Raw genomic sequence first — 12,847 nt, 5'->3', positions numbered from 1 at the left:
CTCTGGAAGCACATGTGAGGAGACCCTGGCAACAACAAAAAAAAAAAGTCTCTTTGTTTGGTGTCAGCCGTGCTGATTGTTTTTATTCCTGTTGTGCTTCATAAACATAAAATTAATTATCGAGTCCATAAAACTAAAAGAGTATTGAGGAACACAATATCTTCATTTGTTTTTAGTGTTTTTTTTTTTCAAATCAATTTAATCTGCAGTCTGCCACTGCTAAATATAAACCAGATCACAAAGAGTGGTTCAATTAGATGATCACTCGTGCTTTTATTTAGACAAACTGTGAAAGCAAGAAGAAATATTTAGTGAGTTGTTATTTGCTTATAATCAAAATATTTTTTTTTTACATTTACTCAACGAGCAGGTCCTCTTGTAAGAAGGCGGCAATATTAGGCTGTGCAATATATTGAAAATTTCTCATCCTCACCATGAATGGCAAATTGCATAGAGAACTTCATATTATAAGGGTTTATTCAGCCTTTACTTGTCCCACTTGAACAGTTCTTAGAGGTAAAACAAGTTTTGCACAAACTCCACACTCCTCTTGGCAAAATAACATAGGTACACACTTAAAGACACTGAAAAAATAGTCCTTTCACAAGTTACTTCTTTACACTCCTCACAAAAAGAAATAAAGATTATGCCAAGCTGATATAAACCTTTAAATTAAGTCATCACAAGTGCCAAATTCACGTAGAAACAGTGATTTTATTATTGATTTTTATTTTTTTTTGCTTTTATTTCCCACTAGGTCACAGAGAACACAACAGCCCATCGGGCAGCCCCTGAATTTCAGTTGCAAACTTATAATAGAAAGATAAATAAATAATTAGATGCTCCGTTTTTCTCCCATATTGAAAAACATACATGTGAGGCTGTGTTGTGTGTGTGTGTGTTTGTGTCTTTACTTGTGGGATCAGCTCCAGCAGACCCCCACGACCCTGAGTGCAGGAGGAAGACGGTGTAGCAGATGGATGAATGATGGATTTAATCAGTGGCAGACTCAGGGATTCAGGGAATCAGGGCCAGCTAGGCCTCCTCTGTTGGCCTAGCCATACTTAGAAAAGTACATTTGCCCAGTAAAATATGATAATAAAGTTATTCTCCGTAATCTGTTGTTTTCACATCATATAATATCCACTTGGTAGGCTTGCTTCCATTGTCGTATATTACGGTAGAGTCTTTATCCAATCATATTTCAGCTAGCTTGTGTTTCCAGGTTCCATGAAGTCTGCCATTGGCCTTTAGAATCGACAAACTGTAGCAGGCTCCTGTCTGCTGTAAGTGAACAGACCTCAGTTAGTGGCAATAGCCAATCAGATCTCGAGTCTGCAATGCCAAGTTCAGCTATAGCTTCCTTATGCTGAACCTCACACGTACGCGTCCTGTGATTGAATGAACACCCAGAACTTTACAGACTTAACTCAACCTGGAGCTCCGGTTGTCCCCACGGCGAACCCACCGCAGCTGCCGATTCATCTGCAATTTAAGTGTAATTATCGTGGTGCAGCAGCTGCACCGACATGTTCAACTGTTTAATAACTTAATATTCAATAGTTTGTTTCGTCATCGCCTTGTTGGTCTCTCATATGAATGGGCAACAATGCACAGTTTATTTGACAACTTTGGACAAGAGTTTAATCCCACAGAGTACTGTTGGTGGACTTGCTAAAACTTTGTTGAGGAATCTCTTAAAATCACCCTTTCATGTAAGTTTTGACAGTATCAGTGGCCTTAGTTACTGAGCCTAAATTATGATTTAAATGATCTGGAAACTATGGATTTTCGAGCGTTGGTGCCATATTGGGGGTAAAATGACTTGTATTAATTTACGGTGGACTAAATATGACGTCACTCGTGGCCAAGGTGTGAAATATACGGCCTGCCACTGGATTTAATGAATTCCATTAGTAAGGATTTTTTTTTTTTATAGTAAAAATGTTAAATAAAAGTTTTTTCCTTGAACAAGAAATTGCTTATGATCACTGAAACCAAGGGAGGGGGGGTCTTTAACAGGAGAACCTCTCGAAGTAATCTCAAAAACAACGTCCAAAATTCACTTTCGTCGACCATAAACAACCCCCCCCCAATTATCTAATGTCTTATCTTTACTGCAGGTATAAAGCCATCATTTCTTTTTTTATGCACGAGTGAATGGATGAGTTTTAATTACCACACTGTTGACTTAAAATGTGCGCTTTTCCCTTTGCAAGGTTAAAGTCCACATATTGCTCGCAGGGCAGTTGCGAGCTGCGAGTAGCTACCGTAATAAAACAAAGCCTGGACGTGAATCCGTTTTCTGTTTGTGTTTCACTCCAGCAGTCAGCGGCGAGGCTAACAGGCTAGCCGCGGTCAGCTAACTACTAGTAGTAGGCTAGTAACGGCCCCTCCTACTCGTCACCACCGTCTCAAAGTGCAACAAGTCGTTCAGAGGCAGCCGAGAGCCTCCCAGCTGAAAGTTAACCGGGCCACAGGTCATTCCCTTCCCGGCGATATATATGCATCGAGGCGCAGCGTGAGTCCCCACTGCAGTGACTCGCCGCAGCAGTTCGCGGGCACGACAAGTCTGGAATTATGGCGGAGAGTGAGGCTTTCACGGCAGGAAGCAGGAACGGGAGAGGAGAGGCGACCGTGGAACCGTCCAGAACCCCCGAAGCGAATGTGGCCGAGAGGAAAAATGCGACGAAAATCATCTACATAGTCTACATCATCGCCGCGCTGGACGTAACGTGGATGTTTTTGCAGTTTTCCGTCACACCTGTGAGTATTACTGCGGGCCAGCGGAGACCGGTTCCGAGATTTCCGTGCGCGCACTGAATGTGTGTGGAGACGTGAACGAACGGAAGCGCTCTCGCTGCGTCAGATTGATTTGCGCCGTTAAAGTGTGTCGTCAGAGACCTCTCTTTTTTGACAGCTGATAATGTGACGTAAAATTAATTTTAGGTTTTGAACCATCTCAGGCCGGAACTCTCAACTTTGTATCTCCTAATGGCGCAGCAAAGTGCAAACCCAGCGCAACAAGTTCATTTTTTTTTTTTTTTTTTAAAAAAGCTTCAGGAAGCAGCTAAACGTTGCGTAATCGCCCAAAGTGTTACATATATAGTGTTATATATACATATACATATATATATATATATATATATATATATATATATATATATATATATATATATATATATGTATATATATATATATATATATATATATATATATATATATATATGTATATATATATATATATATATATATATATATATATGTATATATATATATATATATACATATATATACATATATATGTATATATATATATACATATATATACATATATATATATGTGTGTACATATATATATATATATATATATATATATATATATATATATATATATATGTATATATATATATATATATACATATATATATATATATATATATATATATATATATATATACTGCTTTACAGCAATGCACAGAGCTGTGTCCATATCAACGGCTCCAACTGGTTTCCCATCTCCAGCGGCCGCTCCCGACCTCTTTAACTGTATCATTGACCATCCGATGTCCAGGGTTTGTGAGCGGGTCCCCAGAGTGTCCTTCGACAGTTACCATCTGACTGACCTGGAGTACGCCGATGACACCATCCTGCTCGGCACATCCTACAGCCAGCTGAGATACGCTGTGGGCATATACAGTGAAGAGGCAGAGAACCTCGGTCTCCAAGTGAGCTGGACAAAGTTCATGTATGTCGGTGATGGACCGGTTCCACCTCCCCTGCGGCTTGATAACGACATTATAGAGCCTGTCAAGAACTTCGTGTATCTGGGGTCCATAGTGACGGACAACGGGGACCTAAAACCAGAGATAACCCGCAGAAGAGCCCTGGCTGCATCAGCTCTGCATTCTCTCTGGTGGCACCAGATCATCTCACGCAAGACGAAGCTTCGGAACTACAACTCAGCAGTACTCTCCATCCTGCTTTGTGGCTCAGAAACATGGCCGCTAAACAAGACCCTGGCCACAAGAATAGATGGCTATAGATAGTAAGCCTCTCTGAACCATTGAGAACATCAGGCAGGTGGCCCCAGCGTGTTTTCAACCAAGTGCTTCGAGCTGCACGCGCCAGGCCACAGCATCTTACTTGGCGGCACAATGTCGCACCCGCTGGTTCGGTCACGTCCTCTGCCTTCCTCCTAAGTCTCCAATGAGAACCATTCTCCAGTTTGACCTGAGGGTCGCAGGCTGGAGACGACCATGAGGCATCCGTTAGCTTGACGTCATTGCGGGCGACCTCCAACCACACGGAGTTGCTATGGAGGATGCAGAGCAACTGGCACAAGACTGCCAGTGCTGGAGAAAAAAAACTGGTTCATCTGGTAGGCTCAACGCACAGGGATGGGATGCCACCCTCCCCCTTTCCCTCCTTAAATAGTTCCAACAAGGTGTTAACTTTCTTGGAAAACAGAACAACAAAAGAAAGAAACAGGCTGTGGTTTCTGGAAGGAGGCATTGCTCTTTTGTTGTTGTTTTTTCTTTTTTTGGAATGAAGTGCTGTGCCTGATATTCCTGATCGCTTCAGGTGAACCTGACAAAACAACAAAAACAATCAACAACAAAGCCTATCAGACCTACAGGATAGAAATATAGTCGACTATTTTCCTGACATGTCTAGTTGAGTTTCATGTCAGGAAAATAGTTGACTCACAATGAAGTGCCGGTCGGACGATACTTGCGTCCAAAGCCGTCAGTCCCTCATCACCTCAGTCACCGCCCTCCTCAAATATGTCGAGGGAGGTCCAAAGACTAGAAGACAGATCTGCATCGTGTCATGCTGCTGCGACTTGAACCTTTTTATCCTCGCAAAAAAATGGTTCAGGAACAGGAGTGTGCAAACTTTTTGACAGGTGGGTCTCAATGGGTACTAAAATTTGACAGAAGGGCTGGACCAGGAGCAGATAGATGGAGTGTTTTGGTGACCCACCTCATAGGAGAAAAAAAATATATCATGAGATAACGTGTAGACAACATGTGGTTTCATGTTCATTGAAAATGCCCGGCCTTCTTTTTAAAACTTGGTCAGATGTAATTAAAATTGTAATCATGAATAATCCCACAATTAACTCATTTTGGTACATTTTTATTATCTTTATTTCGCAATGAAGTTACTTAGCATTCGCAGGCTGTCTTTTTGTGGTTGCGCTAAAGAGAGTGCGGCCTCCTGCTCTGTGTCTCTTGCAGTACGTGGCCAAGAAACTGGGCTTCGACACCTTGTGGTTTGGCTATTTGCAGACCACGGTGGGTCTGATCCAGCTGCTCGGTGGCCCCATGTTTGGACGGTAAGAACCCAGGATCCAGGAACCAGGGAGCTGCTGCCCATTGCTAACTTTTCTTTGTCTCATCTGGGCTTCACCCTTCAGCTTTGGGGATGTGTTTGGAGCGCGGATCGCCCTGCTGTTGGCCTGCGCCTCCACCGTGGTTTTCTTCCTGTTGCTGGCCGTCGCCGACCATCCCGTCATGCTGTTTGTCCATAAACTACCCACAGTCTTCATGCATGTCTTGCCTGGTAAAAAAATTATTGATTATTATTAACATTATAAACGGTGGGCGAAATGGTGGTACAGTCGTCAGCACTGTCGTTTCACAGCAAGAAGGTCGTGGGTTTGATTTTGATTTTGATTTTGATTAGTTTTTTGTTTTTTTACAAATCCAAGAAACAAATTTGGGAGTTTTGAGACACTATCAATCTTGTTTTTTATTACTAAGGAAAAAGAAATTAAATAAACAAAGTCATTGTTAATACAAGTACAACATAAAATACACATAATATGGGAAAAAAAATTTTAATAAATTGAAAAATAGTGTTTTTTTTATATCATCATATACTATATGTAAAAAATATATATTAAAGATAAACATATAAGATGCTAGGTATGTCTATTTTTATGTTATATTTAATAATTTATTATCAAATATTACCAAGTATTTTTTCACTATTTTACTACATTTTGTGTAAACAACAGTGTAATTATATTTGGCCTGCGGGTCAATACAAAATCACTGCTAGATCTGGCCTGCCTGGTATAACACAGCACATGTACCACTAATACTACTAATCCCAGAATGCTCTGCTGGTATTTTGGCATGTAAATCTGGACAGGACGTTCATTGAAGGATATTATTATGACTCAATTGGTTTATTGTTGTTATTTTATTTGTAAATTTATTATTAGCCCGTGGAAAAAGGCTACTGTTGAAATTTGAATCAGGAGGCAACAAATAAAAGAGGCATACGATTTTATTTACATTTAATTTATTTTGAGTTTTTTTTTTTTTTTTTTTTGATTTTCCTTGTGTGCAATGTGAAGTTATTTATTGTACAGTAAGCTTTGCTTGTTTCATATTCAGGTTGAAGCAAAGTTTGTTGGGGTCCATATAAAAACAGTCACTGTTCTAGTGATTAGAAGATTGTTTTCAGTAAATATCAATGTTGGACAGAGATTTGTTTTAAATTTTGGCCATTGTGTATTTGAGTTTGACACCCCTGATTTACCAGGTCGAATTTCTTGCTTCTGAACAAGCTTAACATAGCATGACATTGCGTGCTGCAACACTGTGTATGGAAGCCTGTGAGGGTGTCAGTCTTGGGATTGATTACTTTGCAAATATAATTGGTTACAATTTTAAGTTACCCCATCTGAAAATGTAATAGTAGTGTAACTATTTCAATTACTTTATCAAAGTAATGGAACTAATTGTATTTGATTATATTCGGATGAATTTTCTAAATTTCAAATATGGCAGAAATGTTAATAAAAATCAGTTTTCAAATTTTATGAATCTGCACAGAATTCTAGAGGATAAGAGTCGCGATTCTTACATTAATCAATTTCCCGTTGCCCCGCCCACCCCTCCCTACGCAGATGGTAACTTTTTGCCACCGTACATCCTGGAAGCTGGTTCCGTCTGATCCGATTTGATCCTGATCAGATTCTGTTCCTCTTGCTTGCAGCCACTCAGATGGTGGTGGCCGACCTGACGGAACCGGACAAGCGGGCAGCTGCTTTATCCAAAGTGGGCCTGTGTTTCGGCATCGGCATGATCTTTGGCTCCACCCTGGGAGGCCACCTGAACACTCACTACGGGTGAGTCGTCGTCCTACTACCCGTTTGTGTGTGTGTGTGTGGTGAATATGGAAAGATTTACTTTATTTTTTAGTCGTAGTGTCGTTAGTGGTATTGATCGCTTAATGTAATGAGACGGATACCTCAGATTGGTATCTAGATATTACATTTATATATATTGATCACCGTGTGTAAACTCCTACAGTATTAAGTTTTTTTTTTCTGTGTATCTCAAAAATTATATCATGAAAAAGTTCTGTATTTTTTTTAATCAGTCGTGTCAGAAAGTGAAACAGTTTTTTTTATAGATACATTACGCATAGATTGAAATATTTCAAAGCTTTTATTTCTTGTGAGTTTGATAATAACAGCAGCTGAGAAACTTTGAATATCACATAAAACCAATCAGCACAAACATCAGGCCTCTGAAAAGTATGTTCATTTCTATGCACTCAACACTTGGAAACGAAGGCCCCAGAGTTTGGTGGAAGAGTGGCGAGGCACAGACAACACAACGTCATCTGCTGCTGTTGGTCCACTGTGTTTTCTCAAGTCCACAGTCAACCAGGAAATTGTAGAGCATTCACGCTTCCCTCTGCTGAGAAGCTGTATGGAGATGCTGACTTTTACTTTCCATCAGGACCTGGCACCGGTTCACACTTAGCCAAAGGTACCAAAGCTGGTTCAATGACCATGGTGTTACTGTGCTTGACTGGCCAGCAAACTCCCCTGAGCCGACCCCAGAGAAAATCTATAGGTGCTTGTCAAGAGGAAGATGAGAGACACCAGACCCAACAACGCAGATGACCTGAGGGTCGCTGTCAAAGCAACCGGGGCTTCCATTACACCTACGCAGTCCCACGGACTCATTGGTACAATGCCACGACACGTTGCTGCAGTAATTCATGCAAGAGGAGGCCCAACCCAGTATTGAGTGCATGGAAATAATCAGACTTTTCAGACTTGTGATCTTCTCATTGCCTGAGACACTTAATTTTAGTTTTTTTTTTTTCCAATATCTGCAAGCCATAATCATCAAAATTACAGGAAACAAAAGCTTCAAATATTTCACTGTATGTGTAATGAATCAATAAACAATTGTGAACTTTTTCATGATATTAAAATTTTTGTATCTATCTATCTATCTATACTGATAATGTGTATATATATATGTATATATATATATATATATATATATATATATATATATATATATATATATATATATATATGTATATATATATATGTGTGTATATATATATATATATATATATATATATATATACACTTTTTATATATAAAAAGTGTCATCCCACTTTAATTTTTTTTTATTCCAGGGAGAAATTCACGGCGTGTTTTGGAGCGGCTGGCAGTTTCTTCTCCCTGCTGCTGGTTTACAAGTTTATCCCTAAAACCACCAAAGTCCAGCCTGCTGAAGGCAACATCAGCAGTACGTGACACATCCATCACCCGCACCTTCACTGATATTCATGGCCCATATTTCCTCAGGTTCTTGGCATGCCTCCACCATAAAATACTCTGTTCTGTCCACTGGAACACGTTGAGAATGTTTTTTTTTTTTTTTTGCTGCTGCCAGTTTGGCCTGAAGTTGCTTTTGTCACAACTAAAACAAAGGTAATTCTTTAGCTAGAAAAAAAAAAAAAATCACATTAATAAAATCATGTGTAGACTGGAAGCCTTGGCCAGATGGAGAAGCAGGATTCCAGATTTGAAAGTACAGCCGTGCCCTGTGAGGCTCCACGTGGAGGCTTTCTATTTGCCTCGTCCTGACGAGCCATGAGCTTTATCTGCCCCGCTGCCCTTCATCGCTCCTGTTTGTTAATCATTTTTTCTTGTGGAAAACTTTGACAAACCCTGTTTCACCTTTTTGCAGACAACCTTTTCACTCCTTCCTGCGACACAGTTATCACACGGCAGGTCAAAGTTCACCCCGGTGAAAGGTAGAAACAGTCACGCCACGGGTCAAGTAGCTCTGACAGGAGAGTGTTTTCATAATGTTACATAATTTAGCAAAGGTGGGAAGTAATTTTTCAGGTATCTGTACTTGGTAGTATTTCTCCTTCTAATCCCTTTTTACTTTGATTCCCTACATTTGTACAGACACATCTGTACTTTCTACTCCTTAAATTGGAAAAAGATGCCATTTACGTTTGTGTTTAAAATAATATAAAAAATACAAATGCTGATCACACTAATTCACTTATTCATTCTAGATGTTGTTGCTTAAATTTGAGTTATTTGAACTCTGCTGTTGTGTAGTTGAATATAAAAGTGGGATAGATTATTTTAGAGTACCTTGGCTTTTTGGGTCACTGTTTAGTACTTTTCAGTACAGAGAAAAATAAACATGTAGAAATTAACATTGGTTGTATCTAATAAGGGCTCACTGGTGGGCTCACTGGTCAGAACGATTACTGGTTTCAGTTTGGTTGTGCTGCAGTGGAAAAAGGAAATCAACTGTAGTATTGAGGATAGCAAAGCTGTTGAAAATGATCCAGATGCTCATCAAGACCTCTGACCTCTGACCTCTGGTCAATTCTGTTCACATTATTTTGTCACAATTTACTTTTTACAAAAATATCAATGACTGTATTGTTTCATAAAAAAACAAACATTTTTGACTTGAATCGGTGCTTTTACTTTTACCGCAGTATTTATTTATTTTTGTTAAACAAGTGTACTTTTACTTTAACACAGAATCTGAATACTTTTGCCACCTCTGTATATTAGTGTATGGGTACATTCTTCAGAAGAAGAGTTCAGTTTGTCAAGTCATCTCTCTTTTATCTGCTTGAACCCTCTGCAGATGAGCGCAGGAACAGGTCAGTGTTCAGCATCAGGGAGATCACCAGGTTGATGGACTTTCCTGGTGTGTCTCGGACTTTTGCAGTGAAGGTAGTCGCAGGTTTGCCTTCAGGTGAGGCTAACACCAAAACTGAACGAACTGTGAGATTAACCACCACACACCTCTCTCTCTCTCTTTTATTTTTGCTTAGATGTATTTTGATTACATTTTTGGCAGTGTGGGGTCTATTTAGAGGGCATAGGCAAAGGAAGTGGAGGCACAGGAAGGGGAAAAGGCGCACAGTTCTCACCTGATGTTTCTTCATTTTTGTCAGTGTATCTGAGTACGTCGTGTGTTCTCCGTAGCTGTCAGTTATGTTACGTCAGGGACAGCCGTTGATTTTTCTTGAAAACGCCAGTAGAGCAGCTTTCCCACCCCTCCCCCCTTCTCAGGTATTTTCCAGGTGATGTTCTCCATCATCGCTCTGGAGTTCTTCAAGCTGGATCCACAGCAAAACGGCAACCTCATGGCATTCTTTGGCATTACCCAAATGGTAAGCTATGCACCGCGACAGAGGCTGAAAAAATCCTGATGACATCACACTGATTTGCCCACAGGTCATTCAGGGAGGAGTCATCGACCGACTGACCTCCCGCTACTCGGAGAGCTCGCTGCTGCTGGTCTCCGTTGCCATCTCCTCACTGGTGGGACTTGCACATGTAAGTATATGTGCATGGGTGTGCACGAATAAAAACGCAGCAAGATACACACACATACACACACACACACACACACACATACAGAGACACACACCGGCAAACAACTTTTTTTAATTTCTCACTTTTGATTGCTTTGTGTATGTCGCCACCTTATGGCGCCGCTGCCCCATTACAGGTGTGTTCACTCTTGGGACGTCCCATCGTCATCGTCAGTTAAAGCTAGCAGGTAGCACTGCAGCAGCCTCACGGCTATTCGGATGGATGACGTCAGACATCGGCCTCCAGTTAACGATGAAGCTAGCCGGTTGGCTAGCATAGCGATTGTTTATGTAAATAGGTTGAAGTAGATAAATATGGACAGAATTGATGCTAGGCCAACATTTGCTCTAATTCAGTACGTAGTTAGCATTACTTTCACTAGCTAAATGTTTAGCTAAAGTAAAGTTTAGCTGACGAGCTAGCCATAAAGAAATCTTTATTTAAAATGTGTCTATTACCTCCCGACTGTAACTTGTTATACCCAAAAGTATCATGAGCTACATGTAACGTTTCACTGTAACCTTGAAGCATGTGAACAAAATCTTAAGTTATTCGCTCTGTATGGCAGCAGAGAAGGGACATTCTTTGTGCTAAAGGGTGCTTATTGTACATTTTACATTCCTTCTTTATCCACGGTTTAATTTCTCTTCTTCTTCTCATTATTATTATTATTATTATTATTAGTTGTAGTAGTAGTAGTAGTAGTAGCATCGGTCAAACTGTGCAACACTTGCTTTCGCCCTATGTGTGCCTCATTGAAAACCTTCTTCTCGTCTCTCTGTGTCTCTGGTCGCAGGCCTACATGCAGGACATCTTCCAGTTCTGCCTCACCGTCGTGCCTATGATGTTCTCCCTCAGCGTGTTCAACGTCATCACTGACAGCATCCTCACCAAGAGCGTCCCGTCGTCCGACACAGGTGACATGAAATTTAAAAAAATGAAAATATTGTAGACAAAAAAACCCAACAAAAAACACACCAAGAAGTAGCTGGAAAACAACATCACCCGCCAAGTAAAACATTTTTACCCTGAAACATGTTGAATTACCACTTATTACAGTTAATAATCTAAAAGAAACCTCTCTGGATGTTGCGAGAAGCAGTGTGTTTAGCCGTCGGTTTGCAGCCTTCAGCTGAAGTGAAGTCGGAGGCCAAAGGGAAGGAAGTTAAAGAATGCTGGTTAATTCTTACTAGGTTGGAGCTACAGATTATTGTCAGAAAGCGTTGCTAAAATCTGACATCTTCTGGTCATCAGGTGAACAGCAACATGTTCATGCTTTATGTGTTGCAAAAAAAAAATTGGTTCCACGTGAACTTGTTGAATGTATTTGCTCTCCAAAAGCAACAAAAGCAACCACAACATGACAGACGGTGGCACTCTCCCTCTCACAGGTACCATGCTGGGGCTGTGCTCGTCCGTCCAGTCGCTGCTCCGCACCGTCGGACCGACGGTCGGCGGCTTCCTCTACGTCAACTACGGCGTCTCCTCCATCGGCACCGTCCAGTTTGTGGTGAATGTGGTTGTATTTTTGTACCTGCTGAGGCGACACCTCAACAAGACACCCGAGCACCAGGACTGACAGAGCTCACAGCCGTGTGCAGGAAGGTGCAGGAAGAGGTTTCTGTAACGCCCCCAACTCCCTTCCCCTACATATTTAAGGTTTTTGTTGACAGAAAAGTGCCAAGTCATTCCACACTTGCTCTATTGCTGGAAGCTCAGGATCCGACCACTAGATGGCAGCAACTCTGCAGTCTTTTTATCTTCTTTGATTGTTTTCTTCTCAATAGAGGTTTCAATATACTTACTACTTTGGTTACTTACTTTTCTAACGGTTTCTTATATGTTCCGGGGTATAAATATTTGAATGATGATTTTTATTTTATTTTTTTTTCCATCTTTGTAGGCTGCTGTAGTGTTCAAATACTGTCTGCATTGTTTTCATAAGTCGTTTGCCAACCTGTTGCATTATGCAATATACAAAGCGTAACTGAAAAAGACTAAGACAAGACAGGGTCAAAGTTCAGGATTTCATTTTTTTAAAATAAAATCCAAATTTCATTGGCTTCTTTCAACTGATGTTGATATTATTAATTTTTTTTAGATATAAATTAAAGATTAAGTAATATTTTTAAATAATATATATTTTTTTTTATATAA

At 40.3% G+C, this 12,847-nt stretch overlaps 1 protein-coding gene across 1 annotated transcript; it reads left to right on the top strand.

Moving 5' to 3' along the window:
• The first annotated feature begins 2,346 nt into the window (after positions 1-2,346).
• On the top strand, positions 2,347-12,497 carry slc67a1 (solute carrier family 67 member 1). The gene is made up of 10 exons (XM_076036057.1): positions 2,347-2,766; positions 5,244-5,341; positions 5,423-5,568; positions 7,015-7,147; positions 8,464-8,576; positions 9,954-10,064; positions 10,385-10,485; positions 10,550-10,651; positions 11,487-11,607; positions 12,082-12,497. Exons 1-10 carry the CDS (start codon positions 2,581-2,583, stop codon positions 12,267-12,269), a joined length of 1,299 nt encoding a protein of 432 aa, XP_075892172.1. The 5' UTR covers positions 2,347-2,580; the 3' UTR covers positions 12,270-12,497.
• Positions 12,498-12,847: the final 350 nt, after the last annotated feature.

The sequence above is a fragment of the Nelusetta ayraudi genome, unplaced genomic scaffold (assembly GCF_046127955.1).
Source record: "Nelusetta ayraudi isolate G7.1 ecotype Tasmania unplaced genomic scaffold, CSIRO-AGI_Nayr_v1 ptg000002l, whole genome shotgun sequence".
NCBI lineage: Eukaryota > Metazoa > Chordata > Actinopteri > Tetraodontiformes > Monacanthidae > Nelusetta > Nelusetta ayraudi.
Note: the sequence above shows the minus strand (reverse complement) of the source record. Positions and strands in the feature narration are given on the sequence as shown.

Bases quoted from the DNA above. Each gene is read 5' to 3' on its own strand.
- slc67a1 (XM_076036057.1), top strand. From the start codon at position 2,581: ATGGCGGAGAGTGAGGCTTTCACGGCAGGAAGCAGGAACGGGAGAGGA. The intron at 5,569-7,014 runs GTAAAAAAATTA...TCTTGCTTGCAG, and splicing joins CTTCATGCATGTCTTGCCTG to CCACTCAGATGGTGGTGGCC. The intron at 8,577-9,953 runs GTACGTGACACA...AACCCTCTGCAG, and splicing joins TGCTGAAGGCAACATCAGCA to ATGAGCGCAGGAACAGGTCA.